At 39.3% G+C, this 20570-nt stretch overlaps 1 protein-coding gene across 6 annotated transcripts in view; it reads right to left on the bottom strand.

Annotated features, from left to right (window-relative positions):
* PROM1 (prominin 1) overlaps positions 1-20570 on the bottom strand; it is a 63833-nt gene that overhangs the window by 16240 nt on the left and 27023 nt on the right. For all 6 annotated transcript variants that reach the window (XM_082051143.1, XM_082051148.1, XM_082051147.1 and 3 more), the window contains 9 exons: positions 19353-19558; positions 13925-14045; positions 11114-11177; positions 8622-8711; positions 7215-7432; positions 6738-6812; positions 5532-5595; positions 3578-3737; positions 843-995 (listed from right to left, as the gene is read on the bottom strand). In XM_082051143.1, coding sequence (XP_081907269.1) covers positions 843-995; positions 3578-3737; positions 5532-5595; positions 6738-6812; positions 7215-7432; positions 8622-8711; positions 11114-11177; positions 13925-14045; positions 19353-19558 — 1151 coding nt within the window. The remainder of the gene's footprint in view (positions 1-842; positions 996-3577; positions 3738-5531; positions 5596-6737; positions 6813-7214; positions 7433-8621; positions 8712-11113; positions 11178-13924; positions 14046-19352; positions 19559-20570) is intronic.

Below are 20570 nucleotides of genomic sequence, written 5' to 3'. Positions count from 1 at the left end.
AAAGAAAAGTTGAGTAATGTTTTGCTTTTTAAGATCAAAATATATATACTTTGGGCAACAGTGAAGACAACAGTTAGCAGCTGTAACAGAGATAAGAAAACTAGCACCTGGTTGAAATATTCTGTTTTCCAAATGTGTTCTAGCCCTCTGAAATATCTTATATATTTCAGCCCTGTAAAGTCATCAGCTAAAGTGCATCTAAAATCCTCACATTTGCATTGGGCATGAAAACTCTTTTACGTTTAAGAGCCACAAAAGTATACTCTTTTCTTGTTTAGATTCAACCCTCTAGCCTTGTGCTGTAAAAAGAGTTTGAGACAGACTTCAGATGCAATCTTCCCTTGCACCCAACATTAAACCATTACATTAAACCACTACTGGGAACTTTCAAGATCAACCCCAAACCCCCTAAAGAGCTCTCAGAAAATCAAGTGTTTCTTGTTTCCTCTCATGGCTTTTTTTTTTTTTCCTTTTGGGCAAGTGCTCAAGTGTACTAAAGAGCTATGAATTCCCTTTTATATTTTCAGTCATCCATTCCCAGTTTTTGCAGTTTCCAAATGGGCTTGAATAGAAATTCATTAGCTACAGCATTCGCCTTAAAACTGTAGATTCAGAGGCTGTATCCTTCAGCTATGATCCTCGGTGAAAGAGCAACCCCAGATCCCCTGGTCCCTCAGTGCAAGTATGCAAGCTGTTTGGTTTTTTTTTTTCAGCATATATACACAGTTAACAAAACAAATTCTTTTTATACACGTCCTTCAAAAAAAAAAAAAAAAGAAATCAATAAAAGCAACCTTCTACAGGTACCTTTATTTTATTTTTCACCAATAAGTGAAACTTACGCCATAAGAAAGTTTCCTCCAGTGTTGGAGATGCAGCCTCTGGTTGTTGGAGAAGCATGTTTATCATAACCACAGGTACCACATAGCAGTCCAAGATAGTAAAAGACCAGAATCAGGACTAACATGCAGCACAGAATGAGACAACCCAGCCACCTAAGGAATAAATGTCAAAGTGCTCTGTTACTAGCAGGCAAAGAACACACTGGGGACCTGCAGAATCCATCAGGCAATAAGACATTTTCAACTGGCCCACACCTGATTCTGTCTGACCAATAAACGTTAGCAATGAAAAAATGCTTTTCCCACACTAGCACATATTTTGGACCAGAACATAATTGCTGTTGGATCATAGACAGTTGTTGCTGAAGGGCTGGGGAACAAACATCACAAGATCAAGTTGTTCCCAGCTCGCTGCAGGTGGACTGCACCAAAGAGTTAAAATGCTCCAAGTGGAGCAAACGACGACTCAGAGGAGACTGATGTTCAAACAGTAATTTATCCAAGAAGCAAGAGAAATTTATTAATGTAAACTGGCCATTGGTCAAAAAGTACCTAATTGCTCTTACTGGAAGGCTTACTACTCTTTGCACACAGTGTGTTAGGCTTGTAATTGTACATAACTGTATTTAAGGCTATTAAAATGTAGGCTTTGTATGTCTGTGCTGGAATGATTTCAATGTATGGAGCAATTAACAGAACTTGATCAGGAGAAAGATGTTGGACAGGAATTCAACTTTCATTTTTATCAAATAAATCACATAGCAGTTCTATTTCACAGAATCACAGAATGTCAGGGATTGGAAGGGACCTTGAAAGATCATCTAGTCCATTCCCCGCACTGGAGCAGGATCACCTAGATGAGGTTACACAGGAACGTGTCCAGGCGGGTTTTGAATGTCTCCAGAGAAGGAGACTCCACAACCTCCCTGGGCAGCCTGTTCCAGTGTTCTGTTACCTGCACTGTGAAGAAGCCTCTTCTCAAAATTAAGTGGAACCTCCTGTGTTCCAGTTTGAACCCACTGTGCCTTGTCCTACCATCAGTTGTCACCGAGAAGAGCCTGGCTCCATCCTCCTGACACTCACCCTTTATATATTTGTAAACATTAATAAGGTCACCCCCCAGTCTCCTCCAAACTAAAGAGACCCAGCTCCCTCACCCTTTCCTCACAAGGGAGATGCTCCACTCCCTTAATGATCTTTTCGGCTCCGCGCTGGACTCTCTCCAGTGGTTCTGTGTCCTTCTTGAACTGACGGGCCCAGAACTGGACACAATATTCCAGGTGTGGTCTCACCAGGGCAGAGTAGAGGGGCAGGAGAACCCCTCTCAACCTACTAACCATCCCACTTCTAATACACCCCAGGATGCCATTGGCCTTCCTGGCCACAAGGGCACAGTGCTGGCTCATGGTCATCCTGCCGTCCACGAGGACCCCGGGAGCACATCCATTTATTCATACATTTTATATCTCACTCAAGCCTTTCATCCTCTCCTAACTCCCTCTGCTCTCCTTTTTCCCTTTTGTCGTCACTTCTCCTTATATTCCTAAATTCCCTTTTTTCCTCCCTGTACCTTTGTGGAGGGAAGGCAGGAACCAGAAAAAAACAGAGAAAGAAATATCATAATGAATATGCACTGCCAATAAAGAGAAAGAAAAATACTAATGCTGACGGGCCCATTCAGAAAAAAATACTTATTAAACTGCAATTAATGTCCCTATAATTAAGAAAGGGATGGAGAGAAAATAATTTGGACAACTACATGCTTGATGGTTTCATTTGTACTTCAAGTACTGCTACCTTAGGTTTGACAGAGGCACACTGTAGCAGAATGAAGCAATATATTTATTTGATTAAATCAATCTGAGCTTCAAATAAAATATTGATAAATCTGTCAAATTAAGGGTCACCACAAAAACTGCCAGGTAAGGAATGGGCTAAAGGTAAGGTTATAAGTCAGGTTCTTAAAGTTCAGTCTTTTGCTCACTTTTAGTTAACACTGTATTAAAGCCATTAGCACACTTATTCCGCAGCAGTGAAACTGATTATGACACAAAGACTGAAGCAACTATCAATATAGGATCAACTTAAGTGCCAAAATGTACGGAGAACTTGATGAGCTCAAGTACTGAAATGACTAAAACTGGAAAAGGGCATGAAATGAAAACCTTAATGCTTCAAAATATGAGATTATTACTCAACTACAGGAGTCACACAAGTCTCAAATAGGAAGAACGTGTTTTTCTCAAGGTACAATAAACCCATCCACTCACAAGGACAAGTACTACACCTTCAGGAACAAGCAGGGCTGTGCAAAGATTCACAAGGTGTGAAGCAGTATCTCTGCTACTCCTCCTCTCTGGTAGGGTGCAATAAAAGGGGACTGGCTGCAAGGCCTCTCCAGTCCCACGCTCTCACAACTTAACTGCAACTCAGTAAAAACAAGCCCTAAATAAGAAGTAAGCCTGGCATTGTGAAACAACCCATTCCTTTATGCATGACATCTTCAACATCTACCTATGTCTGTCCTTCTTGGAAAAGACTTGAAAGCCTACAGAGGAGAAATTACCTCTTGCTCTGCAGTTAAACAGTACCCAGCTGTAACAAACAATTGCCGTATACTGTCTTCGTTTCACTGTGTGAAACACCATTAATAGTTTAACTTTACAGGACATTAAAATATTATACATTATTAACAACAGGTAGCACTTCACTCCTGCCTTACTTCCTGTACGTACCTGTAGAAATCGTACTGCTCCACTATCGGAAAATAATCCTGAACGTATGCTTCACTCTGTGTAAGATATACTGTCAGGTCTGCTAAAATCTTCTGAACAGGGAGTGTTTTTGTGAAGGTAGTGATATTTGAACCAATGGAATCCAGCACGTTTTTGATGTCTAAAAGAATAAACACATTGCACTGTAACAGATTCATAGAAGAAATTTACATTCCACATATGTATTATGAAATGCTATTAAGCCATTTGCCACGTAACAAGCAAGCCATGAAGACAAGCGTGAGGAAGAAACAAGCAGGCAACAGAAACACTGAGCTTCAAAGTAACGCAATGGCATTTTAAATACTTTATTTTTAGCATTCAGTTTAATGATGAAAGACGTAGATGTCAAGCCAGAGTTCTCTCTCTCCTTTCGTCATAATGAACATGTCACTTTTTATCTAGCCAGCTTAAATCTCACTTTTCATGCAATATTGCAAATGGTAACACAGAGCAAGACAATTAGTCACTAAGTTTACGAAGGAGAAGATCAAAATCTATTCAAACTCCATCCCTTGGGAACACAACACTGTGAAAGAAATTAGACTGCCTGTATTGAGAATCTATACTAGCAATTTTCAATCTTATTAAAAAAGATAACTTAAATTCATTCCAATTAGTTAGCAACACTCTTGAGATAATGATCAATTAAGCCATTTTTCCCTCAAATTATGAATGAACACGCTACCCTATAAATACAGTTTAGATACACGCTATTTAGATACACAAAGACATGATTAATTCACCACTTATACACATTGTCTATTTGTAAAACACAATTTCTCTTTACTCTGTCCCTTCTTTCAACTTGGAACATACTTGAAACAGCAGGGTGCAAAACTACAGGTTGCTACTTGATAGTAGGCAACACCTTCCTCTTTCTCAAACAACAACTGGAGAAGTTTTTGGCTGTTTGTTTTGATGTTTACTCTTCTAGAATTCAAACAGGTACCAAAACACTCTTCTTTTATAAGTTTACAAATAAATGTGGGTTTTTTTTCCTAGTAAAACTGTATTTTTATTTGATTTGTAACTCAAACTCAGTCTTTGTAAAAACAAAGACCCAAGAATTTATAAATAGATAAATTAAGATGGCCCGTTTGTCTTTATGCCTATCAGCAGATACTGAAAATGAGTAAAACTGCATTAGATTTCTTAATGAAAAGCATAACATCGGTTTTAGAAAACTGGCTCATTTTAGGCAAGTTCACACAGTACACTATGCTTGTACACATACTGTGCTTCATTTTGCCCAGGGGAAAAAAGATAAGAAAAACTTACAAGGAACAGCTGTTTATATATGCAGAACAGGTCCACAATGCAAGAACAAAAATTAAAACAGATTAGTATACATAGACTATGCTGCATTTTATTCAAATGTCAAATGTCCAGGTACCGTCAAAGAGTAACAGTTTAAAGCGCAAGTAACAAAACAATGAAAACACCATCTAAATTATCCTTAAAGCATATTTTTTACCTCCCCTTTGCCATCCACTACATTTTAATACAGCAGCAAGCAGGTTTAATTTTTAACATCACACTCCTAAAAACATCATAGATACATCGGCCAAGGAAAACTAGCTTTTCAACCAAATAGAGACGAAGTATCAATGTGTAGTTGGGGTCCCAAGATTTCTCATTACTTTAGCAGTAAAAAGCCTAACAAATAAAATTCCTCCATAACATTCCATATGGTCTATTTTTAGATTTACTTTTGGGTCCTCATTAAAACACAGTTGCTTTTTACAGTTTTTTTGTGGCAACAAATTTAAAAAAAAGAGTTATGTTTTACATTTCCATTTTTACCGACCTTTAGCCCAGAAAAAAATATTATCAAAAAAAAAGATGAGAAAAACATCAGTAAGTGCTGTAAAAACATGAACATAATCAAAGTGAAAAGATAGCTTGTCCTCACCTGATAAAATGTTCCTGGTTTGATTCACCACTAAGTCTGGAGTATCATTAAATGCTGCATAACCCTAAGAACAAAAGTCAGAAAAATTATGCTAAGATTCTCATTGCCAAATGACTTGCATTTTTTCCCTTTTATACAAGGAGTATAAGTATACACATGCTAAAATGCACATGGTAATGCTATATTTTTTTATCACTGCACATCAGAAAAGGTCAAAGCAAAATAGGAATTCAAGTATATTTCAGATTCAGTTTGCTCTCCAAGATAGTCCTTGGAAAAAAAAAAACAATCTACGTTTAAATATACACGCATCATTCACAATCATCTCAAACTTTATAGGACTGTTGCCTGTCAGTTCTCACACAAAACAGAGTGCACAAATGAAGACTCAGTAAGTGGAAGGAGTCACTGTGTACTGGTCAACACATCCTGGTTATGAACAGTGACATCCAACTGCTTCTGAAGACACTGCAATTCTTGCTTTAGTGAGAAGGGTAAAGAAAGGGTCTAAACTGTGGGGATGCGGCTCCGTAGCCCATCTGGACAGAAGGGAGAAGCTCCCCAAGCGGATGCTTGACGTCTTCCCTCCTGCAGGCCTGATGGCTTCAGAGGCAGGCACAGTCCCAGGCCCCTGCACACAGTCTTGGCTTTCAGAAAACTCCTCTATTCCTAGCAAATATTTTCAGGTTGCTAGATGTCTTAACTGCTCAAACTAAGCCATTTTTTTTCTAGGTGAAAATCATGGTGTTTTGTGGATAGGCTTGCAAGAATACTAACAGTAATTACATTGCATCAGTTTTAATATCAAATCTGCACATTAAGAATTTGAAAGACGTATTTCAAAATAGCTGGAATACAACTAATTAGGAGAAGCATGGATATTTTTTCTTTAGTTTGAACCAAAATATATAATGCATGCTAGTAGATCCATGTTTCTGTTGTTTTGGTTTTTAAGGATTGTTCTTTCAAGCAGACAATTAGCAATACCTTTTTGATCTGTAGTATCCTGGGGATATAAAGCACTATATTTGCACTTTCAAATATTAAATCTTGCCTAAACAAAGGAATAATAAGGGGAGATATCCACCATGAGGAGGATGAGGTGGAAACAAGAGAATTCTGCTTGAGAAAGCCAAGGGAAAACAAGCAATATGTAAGCATTCCAGGTTACTAATTAACAGTCTACAAGACGGTCAAGAATCATACCTTTTGAACGAGACTAGAAAGGTCTATTTTCAGGACATCATTGACCTTGGCAAGCTGTGAGCTCACTCCTGGCAGCTAGGAAGCAAAAAGCATTCTTGAGTCACATCAAAGTACTAAGTCTTGCTAGTTTACTAAATATTTCAAAGACAGTAGTAAAAAGACAATTTGTAGTAGAATCTTTCTAGCACACTCTTGAAACCTTTGTTGTACTGATGTGACACTTAACCTTTGTATTTTTGGGAGGGTAGATTATTTCACTGCCCAGAGCAGCACTTTAATGTAGCTGCTTGACACACACTTTTATCCTCTTCTACACAGAAGATTAAAGAAGTGACTGGAATTACCCAGAAACACAGAATAAGGGAAGGTCACTTATCTCACAAGTCACGGCATGCACCGACCCATTAAGTTGCAGAGATACTACTCCACTTATTTGAGGCAATCACACTCTAAGAGTCTGAAAAAATATTCTCTTACCCCACTAAAATTGGCATTGATGCTCAATTGATTTAATGAATTCCTGATGATATTGCAAGTCGAGGCAGCCTGAGTCACAGAGCACGCAGAATCATTGAGGGTGTTGCTCAGATGTGTTTTAACATCTGTCAAGTTTGCATGAAGCCTCTCTGTTCCCTCCTGCAAAACCTCTACAGAGACGCTCACATTTTCCAGAGCTTCTTTCGTTTCTCTGATGGCTGCAAGGTACAAAGTTTTTTTATAAAACTTTCGTTAGAAACCAGTCTATAGATAGAGATATGAAGAGAAAGTTCACGTGGGAGCACTATGATATTAACATTCTTAGTCTATCCACTTTCCAGATTACTCTTTTCTACCCTTTCCAAACATCTGCTTACCCAGTGGTTTCAGTAAAGAGCTTTTAACACTTGATCATTAGTAATTAAAAGAAAGCCCATACCCACAAATCAGTATTTTCAGTATTTTGGTTATAATCCAACTCAGAAATTATGTAGCTGGAAGATGAAAGGGAAAGAGATCAAATTGCATCAGCAAGTCTTAATGAGTGTTCAACATTCACTGGCTTTAAATTTCATCCTAAGCACACCAAAACAAAAACCACATCCACTGAACAAGTGTTTATTAGACAGAAAAACACACGGATACAACTAAAAATACACAGGTTACAAAAATAAAGTGCACTTCACACAATACAAGGTTTTACTGTAGTTTTTACCTTTGATAGCCCTTTCCACTTTGACTTCAAGACAAACAAGAGAAATAAAGCAAAAAAAGGAAAATGATGACGAGTGAATAAGAAAGAATTCATGGGTAAAAAAAAAACCAAACAACAAAGTGACTCAAGTTCAGGGATGCTTTTCCGTTTGCTCTATAAGCTGTATCTGATTCCTGAAAACACCCTTTAATAGAAAAAATAATAAAATAATATTTTCTTTAAATGGAAACAGAACTAAGCATGAGTAATGCTAAACTCAAAGATACAATGAAGAAATGCTGGTCAGCACTCTCATAATAGGCTTGGCAGTGTACAGAACAGGCCATTGTATGTTCATTCCCTGACTTGCATAGACCTATGCACAGCTCTTAAAGCACAGTTTTTCTGGTCTCCTTTATATTCAATGGCAAGGGACAACCACCTGGAGCAGAGAATTTGGATTTCTTCTCTCTTCAGAGACTGCTAAATTAGGTATGAACAATGGCACATAAATCTTGATTTAGTTTTTAAATATATTTATAAACCTTAAAATATCTGAAATCCCCAATTTAAAAGAAACGTCCAAGGCATGTAGAAAAATTGTAAGTTGTATCACAGTACTGCATAAAGCCATCCTGTGCTGTGCACCGGAAAGACGATGCCTGCCTTACCACGGCAAGAGAACAATAATACAGCAATATGTCCATCCTCACCTCCTGCCATTGTCAGAGCCGCATCAAGTGCGGGACGCACTTCTCTTCCCAGCTGTTCTTGAACTCTACTTCCAAGCAAAGGTCCAACATCTGTAGTATGGAGAGATAAAGGACCCATTACACACTAGTTCAGTTTGAACTACCTGCTAGCATAGCTGCCGTCAGACTCCTACTTAACAAAGTATGGATATATTATTAAAATTTCTCTAATGCCTGACAGCGAGAACTCAGTGACAGAAGATAATGCAGGAACACAGTTCTCCTTTAGCTAGCTATAGGCTTATGAATGAAAGAAGTAAATCAAAATATGGCAGAGAATATTCACTAGCACTTGACTATATATGTAAAGACACATCACATTTAAACAAGCTCCAAAATATGTATTTCATTGCATTTACTACTTTTGGAAACAGACTTTTTTTCCCACAATCTATCTTAAAGAGGTCCAACATCTGGACAGGAATTTTCTGGCATACTCTCACTACACACTATATTTTTGTAGTGCAAGAGAAACAAGAAAATGAATTATTTTCCCTTCTCCTATTCCTCATGTACCCAGCAATGTCAAGGTCACTCACAACCCAGACCTGCCAGTCATCTCTTTGAAATCCCTTAAGCGTGTTAGGGACTGTCTGCCAGTCCCCATCCCCTCAGGCCATGAATTCCACACTGATCCTCCCAGTGCTGCCTTCACACTCACCCACTGCTGTCCCCACCTCCAAACCCCTCTCACTGCCCACAAACAAAAGCAGCTCATTTCAGCAACAAGACAGACAAATGCTGAGCAGAGTTCGGTGAAGCATCTTAATGTAACAAATCTTGCAGGCAGTCACTGGGTCCCCACCATTTTCAGATCACGGTAAACAGCTTTTTGAGTTTGTTGTTCTTGATGAGATGGGAATAGCGTATGGTACAGAAGCATCCATTACTGTCAGCACTGTCTTGTCTGGCTTGGGATGAGAATTTTTATCAAACAGAAAACACTTTTCAGCATTTCCTTAAGGTGGACAAACAGAACTCATCTACGTTTCTCTTCAGGTTTATCCTACTGTTGATTCCCTTAGAACGAAATCCTTTTGTACCCACGTGTCACACATTTAATTCTGGTATTTCAAGAAAAGCAAAGCTATCTTTATGTGTTGATGAGCGCTCTCATCACAGATCCAGCTAGGTTCCTGATAGCTAGCATGTTTAAATTGGCATTGAGAATAAATGAATATTTGATTTGAAATTTTGTTTGGAGTGCCTGGGAAGCTACGAGCTAGTACTTGAAATGCACATGTCGATTTATTTTCATTATTGTTATTACAGACCTAAAGATGACACACATTTTTTTAGACCAGAGTGCTGCTGCTTAGAATTAAGGAGGAAGACTACTACTTTGCAACCACATCCAATGTGCTGTATTAGCCTCATACAGAGGTGCTTAGGGACACAGTTTAGAGGTGGACTTGGCAGTACCAGGTTAACGGTTGGACTTGGTGATCTCAGAGATCTTTTCCAACCTGCTCAACTCTGTGACTCTAGGACACATTGACCTCAAGGTATGCCAAGCTGGCTGCATTGAAAACTGCCTTTAAAATACATTTTAAACCTAGACAGAAGCATAGATTCTGGGCACGATAAGCCAATTCATGATAAGTGGCATGCTGCCACAGTTGCATAGTTGGATCCCAGCAACAATCGTGTTTAAAATTGGTTTTGTTATTTGTGTATTTCACTTCAGTCTGAGATGCAGGCTTGTACACATTTATTAACACCTGCTAACAGTGCATCTTGAATTGTAATCTGCACTGAATATGGTCAGCCCTCTCTATTATCATGAGTTTTGGAAAGCGATGCTTAAATTCTGAAAAACACACAGTGGTTTGGTTGTTTCTGTTTACTGAGAGCTTTAAAAGGTGGTGCCTTCTACTGTAACGGTGCTGAAGGGGAAAGTGCAGCAGCTGTATTTCAAGTTTTATCTCCTGCTCTTAACTGCTCATTCTGAAACGGCAAATATGTTAAGCAGCTTTAGAAAGAAGATAAGCTTATACCTCAACTTCTAGCTGAGTAGAGGACAAAGGTATAACAACAAAAGTAAACAAATACACAGATCTCTCACTCACTGGAACCATCAAAACAGCTAGTAGCCCTGTTCTTTGACATTTGGCTCTACAGTTAAAAACTCAGGAACAATATTCTAAAAAAGCACTAAGTATTAGTGGTTACTGAACTACAAAAAGGAAAATAAAATATTAGCCTGACTTACTGTATAAGCAATTTAATAAAATACTTTTATTTCAGGAAATAATAAGCACTACACCAGCTCTGAGACATTTTATGTTAAAAGAATGGCAGATTTTAGTCTCATTTACCACCGAGAACAGCACTTCTGCTTGAAAACCATATTCTCAAAAATAAAAATTTACTTTGCATTAAGAGCTATTTACATCATCTTATTGAAGTCTTTAAGTACACATCACTAACCCCCTTTAAATCAAAGTACTTACTATTTAGGTCAGAGAGTGCTTTATCCTTAGTTGTGTTGTACTGGCTCACCAAGTAGTCAATTTGCTGAAAATAAGATGACAAAAAACCTATTAAAATAACTGGAAAAAAAGTAATGCTTTTAAATAATGAGTCAAACTGCCACTTTGGAACAATCAAAATATTTGTGCAAACCCCCGAAAATCCTAGCTCTCTACTGTTTTCAGTTAACTAAGTATTATAAAACCCTGCTTGGCAGAACCACACATAATAAAAGATGTGTTTAACTGGGAAATCTACTTAATTGGAACACCTCTGGGGTCAATTATTCAGCTTAAAAGTACTAAGTAACAGGAACTGGGGCCTTATGAAGGCTTCAAGTCAGTCAGGCCAATAGGGTTTTGCACGTCTTCATCTCTGTTACTTGATGCTTTACTGGCATCAATTCCTCCTTCATGGAGAGACTTGCAGCAGGTTGCTGAGGTGGTAATTTGGAAGCAATTCACAAAGCAGACTGGTTTGTGTCTGGGCAGCCCCTCAGAGCTTCTCCTGCAGGAAGGAGCCGCCTGGTCTGTCTCAGTTGCAATGGTTTCCTTGCCCCCAGGCCGATTTGGCCCAGTCACAACTTGGGCTCAACCAAAACACCACAATAATATGAAACAGCAACTTAATTATCACCAGATGCTGGGTTTGGACAAAATCCTATCAAAGAACCATGACAAGTGCAAATCTTACTATACTAATTTTGAAAAGACATGAAATAACCTTAATAGGTTTCTGGATGTTTGAAACAATGCATTACGAATCCTACCCGGATCGAGTTAAGTAAAGGTTAACACACTTGACAAAGGGGGTTCCAGTCCTAAACTTGACTCAAATGTATACCGAAGTGTATCAGGCTTGCAGTCTCAGACTTTCCATGGAGTAAATTAAGAAGTAACAGACAAAAAAAACACCCTAAACCAACCTATCGATCATATGGCAGTGGATGTAATTAAGTGACGAAGTATGAAGCAGACCTCCTTTTCCTGAAGAAGCAGAATGAATTTGAGTTTCTTACTAAGAAGCCTGTGGGTATATTCTTGTTTGTTTTGTCAGCCTAGGCTAACCTAAGGACTAAAATTTTGCAACGCTACAGGTTTTGAGTTGTCTCCAGCAATGTCACAGACAAAAGGCGATTCTGTATAACTAATAGTGTTATCACTCATTACTCATAGTCTGCAAATCTTCTATGACATGTACTCTTAACATGTGACTTCTTTTTACAAATCCTCTTATATGCTGTACACCTTACACTGATGAGTCAAGGACAGCAGTTAGGATTTCAGAGCTTTAGAGCTAATTAGTTGGCTTCTAGAACTTTTCCAAGAAGCTGAAGTTCTTCTCCTATCTTTAAGAAATTCTTACAAATGTGCGTGTATACATGACACCCATGTACCTTGCCTGTCAAAGTGACTTGGAAGATATATCAGATGACTGCGTCATTAAGCGCCATCAAGTCTAAAAAAGAAAAATTAATAATCCTTCACAGAGACTAAAAGCCTTCTACCTAACTGAGACTTTGAGGAACACCTGGCACAAACGTTCAAGTCCTGACACTTTTAAACTCAATAATTCACTTGTTTTTAGTAACTTTTTGCTAGGATCTATATTTTCCTCTATTAAGATAGTTACTTCTGCGTAACAGATTCTCTACTCCAACATTTCCAGTTGTCAGCACGCAGCACGCTGTGAAGGGGAGCCTGGTGGTTTCTGGTGCAAGGGGATTACATCTTTCTGTGCCTGACAAAAGACGCTGCGTCAGGAGAGATTGTTGGCAGGACCTCCACTTCCTGCCATATATCTCCTTCACCGGACTGTCACAACACCATGTGCAAATGAATGATTGTACCGGGAACAGCTCCAGAAATGGAAACAGTCAACAGCACCCCACAGATGTCCTGTGTTCCCATACAGTCCTGTCAGCAGGAAAACAGCTCATGGGTTATGGGAGCCCGGAGTGACGGTGACTGGGATGCTGCCACACTCGAGGATCCCACAGAATGGTGTTAATTCCACCTTTTTCTAATTTTCAGTCATGTGCAAGTAAAACTAATTAAATCAAATTTAATTAATTAAAATTAATGAAAGACAAGATAATAGGACTGTTGGACTTCTTTCTCCTTCTGATCCATAAAGAACTTAAATTTGTACATGGGAAAGTTTATAAGTCTTCCTTACTAGCATTTCTTTCAATGCCAAAAAGGTAAGCTGAGGACCGCTTTTGGGACTTCAATGAAAGTTTAAAAGTAGAAAGGAGAGAATCTTTCCTGTTCAGTATGGCACAGTGTGACACTGGTTTAAAGAAAAAACTGTCAAAAATGCTTCTGGAAAAGAAGTTATTGTAGCTCACTCCCAGAGCCCACACAACTAAGTTCAAAATACAAGGAAACAGGAAAAAGCAATAAGGAATCCAAGTTTTCACGTAATATATATATATTTTTTTCCTTTTAAAGCTATATTTTTTCCAAATTATTCACCTTCTGCTAGTGATCTACACTAGTTCAGTAGGAGGAAAAGGGCCTTTAACCATCATCACAGAATACTCCAGAAGGGCAGCTCAAAAGCTGCTCAGTGAATGCGAGTCCATCAGGATAACTTCCAAACACTTACTGCTACGTGAAAACATCCTACCTTGCATCACTTATGCGACTTTGTCAGACTGTCACACAAAGAATAAATAACATACTGCAAGTGTGATTTATACCAAATAGAAAGTAACAATTTTCTGCAATACTTCTTTCTTACACATCTTCCCTCCCACCCCCATCCCGCACAAATAAAAAATTCTTTACCGCTGGAGTGTCGTTAAGGAAAATTTTCAGATCTTTAAAATTACTGTTAACCAATTTCTTTGCTCCTCGGACTTGGTTAGTTAAATGCTGGTTGGCAGCATATGCACACAGGACTCCAACACTACAAAAACATAGATAATAGATATTTATTACTGTAAATGTCCATTCTGACATAAAACAGAACCAAAACATTACAGCCAAAAAAAAAAAAATCAACATTATAAAAATATTACTACAAGTTCTCACATTTACCACAAGGCAGAGTAGAGGAATTTGCCATAAGGGCCAATATTGTGCTACTACTTAAAAAAAATAAGGGAAAAGTGACGTTCACACAAAGTATTCAGAAGTTATTAACATACAGCTACCTATTTGCATTGATACTGTCAGCAAATGTGTATAGCCTAGGTAAATTGTACAATATTTAGAAATGTTAGGCTCTTTTACATGTAACATTAACCTAGACAAAGCTACAAGCAAATGCTCATAAAACAAGTGTATAAAGAAATATTTTAGATTTGAAAACATCAGCAACATTCACTCGTAGTGGCCCAATTTATTTATATAACGGCATAGATATTTTAAAAGCACAAGAATAGTCCCTATTAATGCTAAACTTATATATAAGCATTTCCTGATAGTAAAACAAAAGGTGTAAAGTGAGCTAGACTTCTAGTCAGCACTGTTGCTGATTATTTTCTATTTGATCGTTCCCCACTATAAAATTCTAATTACAGCATGGCAGATCCGCACAAACAGTAAGTAAAAAGGCAATTAAAAGTCCCATGAGACAAGACAACCTAAATACTAATATTTTTAAATAAGACTTAGAGAAAACCCATACAGGCTCCCTTATGGACAAAACTTATATGGTAAGCATAATTCTTGCTCCAAAGAATGTATGTTTGAAGGAAGCCATAATACAGCGCGTAAATGAGGAATGAGATGGCAGGGAGCACATGGGTACCTAGAATATCACAGTTTGCATACCCTGGCAAGACAGGAGCAAACACTCTGATGATGCTCATCTCCTCTCGTCAGCGACCCAAAACGAAACCTTCATCTTTATTTTGCTTTTCCTTTTTCAATTTTCCCAAAGAAGGTAAAGGCTTGTTCTCCTGGTAAAACTGGTCTCAAGCACAAGAATTTTTGCTGCTCTGACAAATACTCTCAGTAGGAAAATTCTGATTTCAGAGCATGATACAGGAAGAGACGGCAAGACTGTACACCACAGGTGCTGGTCTGTTAGGATTGCCTCACTAATATTTTTCTCAATATCCAAAAAATTCAGAACATGATGAGAGAGTTTGACATAAAGAGATTACTTCTCCATCCTAAATTTCACAGCTATGTCTTCAAAACTGGCGATTAACCACCTTCCCAGAAGTCACTAATGAAAGAATGGACACCAAAATTTATCTTACTACTTATTTAACTAAGAGCAAATGCCATAGTTTTATGTCCACTGTGACCAACACTCGAGCAGCCACTATGAGAATCCATAAGGTGCCAAGAAACTCAGTAACTTTCAACAAAAGCAGGAGCAAGTGGTTTCATGTTGGACACACACAAGATATTATTTATTTTCACTCTACAGTGATGAGAATTGTTTTTAAAACTTTTTTAGAAAAAAATACAAAGTATCTCAAGCTATCAGGAAAAGTAAACATTGGTATATTACTCTGAGGTTCAGAGTTTATAACAACAACCTTGTTCTTTGGACAGCCAGTATTTTTATGTCCTTTCAATGTCATGCTCACAGAGCAGAAAGGTCAATTGGAAGCTAACAAAACAGCACTTTGTAAGCCTTGAGCATGATCATTTTTCTTTTCAGTCTCCTAAATGGAAGGAGTGGGAGGAAACAAGATAGCGGAGATGCTTTAAGCAGACACGGCACTCAGAACAATTGCGACTACATTCTGAATGTAACTAAACAAATACACAAAATTATAGAGGAAAAAAATCTATTTATTATATAACAGAGCCTTGAATCAACACTCAACAAGCAGCTACAAGGAGAGAGGCATAAAGTGGGAATAAAAAGGACAAGCCTTTTCTGTAACAGATCAGAGAACCGTTTAAACAGTCTCTTCAGCAGGCATATATTCCACACTTAATTTCTTGTCAGGTTTCACAGACCGATACAAATGATATTAATCCAGTTGCAGGGGGGACTCAAGCTTTTCCTTTAGCTCTGCGTGCAAAAAATTTCAAGTCACAGAACAGAAACCCTGAACAAATTTACACTCTGGGGAAATTCCACCTTCCTCTCTACTAGCTAATGAACTGAAGAAAAAAAAGGGCTGAGATTTCTGTATCAACTTTTTCACCAATTCTTTCAGATAATGTCAACTCCCAGGTTCTGACCAACATGCATTACCAACCTCAGAAAGCCAAGAGGTTGCCTGTGAATCCTGCATGAGGTACCTACCAAGATCCCAAGTATCACTCCCTTCAGACTTGGCTTTCCTCAGCTTCATACACAGTAACATAAGTTCTTTCTTGAAGTTGTGGATAACACAAACTGCCTTGGAAGGACAGAAAACTGACTATGTCTGTCTACAGCCAGGACACTTTCTATCACCACTAAACTTAGTATTACAACCTCTTCATAATTACCAGATCACTGAATCAGCGCAAAAGCGTGAAGAAACAAGATTCCTCAGGAGTAAAAACTATCAGCTGAAATCTTCCAAAATCTACATTACCAGCATATATATGTCAGTGTGACCTTGCATGCTGACACACAGAAAAGCCATCCCTATGTTACCAGAGTTTTCAAGAGTTGTTGCCTATACACACACAATCTACCACAAGCTGTGTCTTCAGCACCTTTCCCCTGCCAATGTTCTCTACCCATGCGTTTGACCTGCCTTTCCCAGTCAAGGAAAGATAGCTTGGACACACTCCCTGAGGGGCAAGGAAGAGGGGCAAGGAAGAGGGGCAAGGAAGAGGGGCAAGGAAGAGGGGCAAGGAAGAGGGGCAAGGAAGAGGGGCAAGGAAGAGGGGCAAGGAAGAGGGGCAAGGAAGAGGGGCAAGGAAGAGAGATGAAGAGAAGATGCAGAACACACACTTAGATGGTACACCCTGAAGAAGTCCATCTCCTAGAAAACCTTCCCATTCCACACATGCGGGTCTTTGAAGCAAAGCTCCACTGGCAGAGATGTGGGTTCGGGGTGCTCTGATGGATGCGTGCCTTGCTAAATACATCTTCTGAAGCAGCGCAGCACTTGGTGAAGGAGTCTACAGCGTTCCACTCACCAGGCAGGGGTTTGGGAGACATACTCCTAAAGGAGGTCCTCAATGCTGCATGAACCTCAAAATATACCCAAATAATGTCAGGACCCACCTTGGTGGTTTCATGGCAGATCTTGATGTAACCCTGTATTAGCAGAGACCATTCAAGTTTTTGTTCTTTTGGCTTTGCCTGCAAGTAGCCATAAGCATTTTACTTGCACAGGACTAAACTCTTTTGATTATTGTCACATTTTATGTATGCAGCTGTGGCACAGTCCTTGAGATGTGTGGTTTTTGGGAAGTACAACTACAGATATATCTTCCACCTAAGCTGAAATCGTGTGGTAACTTGGGAGAAAAGTAGGGAATAAATCCGCAAGGAGATTCAGTATCAGTACAGTATAAGAAACAGAGAAACAGTTGTAAGTAAATCTCAGGCTTTTTCCAATTTTTTTGTTGGGGCAATGGCTACCAAGATGACTGTCCTTTCGTGTTTCAGCACACCAGTAAGCAAGCTGACATGAGCTTAAACAGATCCAGGCCTGGCATCTCCTCTTCCCTCGTGAAAGACAATCCAGGAAGGGCAGCAGAATCCTGCTTTGTACGGAGGCAGACGGGAGACCTGAGCCCTCAGGCAGGCAGGGGTCAGCAATATTAGCCCTGTAAAGTCCTGTCTGGCCTTGCACAGCACTCACAGCATTAGAGACTTAGCCGAGGAGTCATATGAGATTATATCCACCTGTGGAAACCTGCAGGCAGAGCTCAGGCCAAGCCCTCCCTTCGGGTAAGCAACTGATACTCCTGATGTCTTATCCAAAAGGAAGAAGAAAAAAGAGTTAAAGAGGCAGTTTCCCTTATCCTGGAAAGCATGTTATTAGGGATCTCTGATCTCCCAGTCATGACCTGGGAAGAAGCCTTTTCCAATGCTATATATGCCAAGAACAGCTGGCAGCAAATACACAAGGTAAAGAGACCAACAAGGGGGGCGATTTCTTAATTTCTCCACTGACCGACAATGTTCCTCGGCCATTATAAACACAACATAGTGTCCTGCAACACAGCATTCCGCAACATGGTGTAAAGATGCCTGGCAAACTCTGTGAGCTACCTTCAGTTTTGGCATCCTGAGAACTATTTTAATAACTTACTTTCTTTGAGGCATCATTGTACTACAAGCAACTTTTGTCCTGTCATCATGGCAGGGATGCAGCTATCACCTACAATACTATTTGGCTTTTCTAGTCGTCAGACTACTTAAGTGTCATTTTTGTTAGTAATGCCTAGGAGAAAAGAGCATGGTTCCACACCTGACATCAGCATGGTCTATATTTGAGCACAGGCAAGGTCTCAATTTGTCATGACAAACAATAGTGAAAATAAAAAAAATTGAGATTACAGTGAAATGATAAACTTAAGTCTCACCTGACTGAACAATCACACAGTATAGATGACAATACTTGAATTTTAAAAAAAATATGATCACAAAATAAGAAGAGTAGGCAGATGAGAATATTAAGAATTTGAAAGAAAATAAAAAAACCTGAAAGCAAACAAAGTATTTGGAAAGCACCTACAGGGAAAAGTCTGGACTGTAGTGCCTCATCACCCATTACACACCCAGCAAAGAACAGGAGCATATTCCTAACACTAATGTCAACAAACTCCAGGATTTTGCAGTGAGTGCACACAAGGGTGAAACAACTCAGTGCCCAAAGGAAAACCCATTGTTTTGAACAAATAAGAAAAGCTGGAGGACAGTAAATACTGAAGGAGGTCACAATTGCTTTTCTCATCACTACCACACCATCCAGAAAACAGCAGTATGCTGTACCTCAAGCTCCCTATAGGATCCTCATTGAACATAGGACACAGTATCTTATGTTCCTAAGTTTAATGTAACATTCTGCAACTGCCATTTTGAGACTGGCAAAAACTTCATTTGGCAAAATCAAGCTTGATTTTTTTATTTTGTTTCACACCCAGATCCATCTTAATGTGCATATAATGACCTGTGGATAGCAATGGTAGCAGCGTTTTTACAATGCAGTCACATTTTCATTAATAAGCAATATTACTTAAGTCTGATAAAATCATTTTTGCACCTGTAGGCTAATACACTAACATCACGTCATATGACACTGCAAACTTAATGCTATACCAAGCTTCATAATGTTCTCTTTATTACACTTGCCTTATTATTAAAGAAGCAACAAAAAGAAATGTTGCAAAACAGCTCCTCTGACAGTCAGCATTTTTCTTCTGTCTTTGATGCATTTCCCCACCACAGTTGTCACAGCAACGACACATACAGAAGCAAAGTCCCACAAGAGGCAGTAATAAAATAAATACCAATCCCAAGGCTGCGGAGACTATAAAACCGATTTCATAGTAGATGGCCTGTAATTCAGACAAAAATAGTGGTAATAGCAGATATCACACAATAACTGCAATCAATAAATCGCAAATAATTTTAAAAGTCAAACTACAGACTAAACTATCTACTAAGTTACTGAGGTTACGGACTTAGTGTATTTTGTCAATAATTGACAACTTTTCTAACAAAAAGATAGATAACATTGTGGATACTAACGCTAATAATTATTTAGCTAGAATATCAGCTAGGTAAACTACAGCAGTGAGTGCTAAGAGAGAACTATGCTCACAAGAAACAAACATGAATCAATGCAACTGAAATAGGTTAAAAATGAACATATTCGATTTCCTGGACCACAAAGTCACTGTTCCTCACATTTGTTTCCAAAAAGGCTTCAGGAAGGTCAGCAAGGCTGACCAGAACAACACTGCATCTGGGAGCGGGGAGGGAGGCTTAGATTGTTCTCCTTTTGAACCAGTGCAAAGATTCATGTGAACTGCAAAGGGACGCACGCTTCACTGGATGATCGATTACAATGGCAGAGGTTTCTCCAAACTGCTGAAGTAAAAACGGCTCAGGGACTGGAAAGCATGAAGGAGTGGGTTTTAAGCTCTCTCAGGTAAAGGCACTTATTCTGCTGCCAAACAGTGAAGCAAGCAACAACTAAAAGGACACTTTCAGAAGCTGGCAGGCATGAAAGGGAAGGATGCAATGCAATACCCTAACTACCTTTTACACTGGAAACAGAGCAAGTGCCTCAGGACAGAGAAGCTGGGCCAGACAGCCCTGGCACGGCCCCATGAGAGGCAACGCGGCTCCCAGGAGACAAGCTGCGAGCTGCCCATGCTGCTCCTCTCTGCTGTGAACACCAGCCAGCATACCCAGCACCCAGCACCAGGCAGCACATCCAGCACCCAGCACCAGGCAGGGCATCCAGTGCATCCAGCACATCCATCAGTGGATCGGGCAGGTGTCTGCCTGGGGGCACCCAGCACAGTGTGGGCAGGCCCCAGTGGTCTTTCCTCCTTGATGAAT

The sequence above is a fragment of the Streptopelia decaocto genome (assembly GCF_964273445.1).
Source record: "Streptopelia decaocto genome assembly, chromosome: 4".
NCBI lineage: Eukaryota > Metazoa > Chordata > Aves > Columbiformes > Columbidae > Streptopelia > Streptopelia decaocto.
This window is presented reverse-complemented; position numbering and strand designations above follow the sequence as displayed.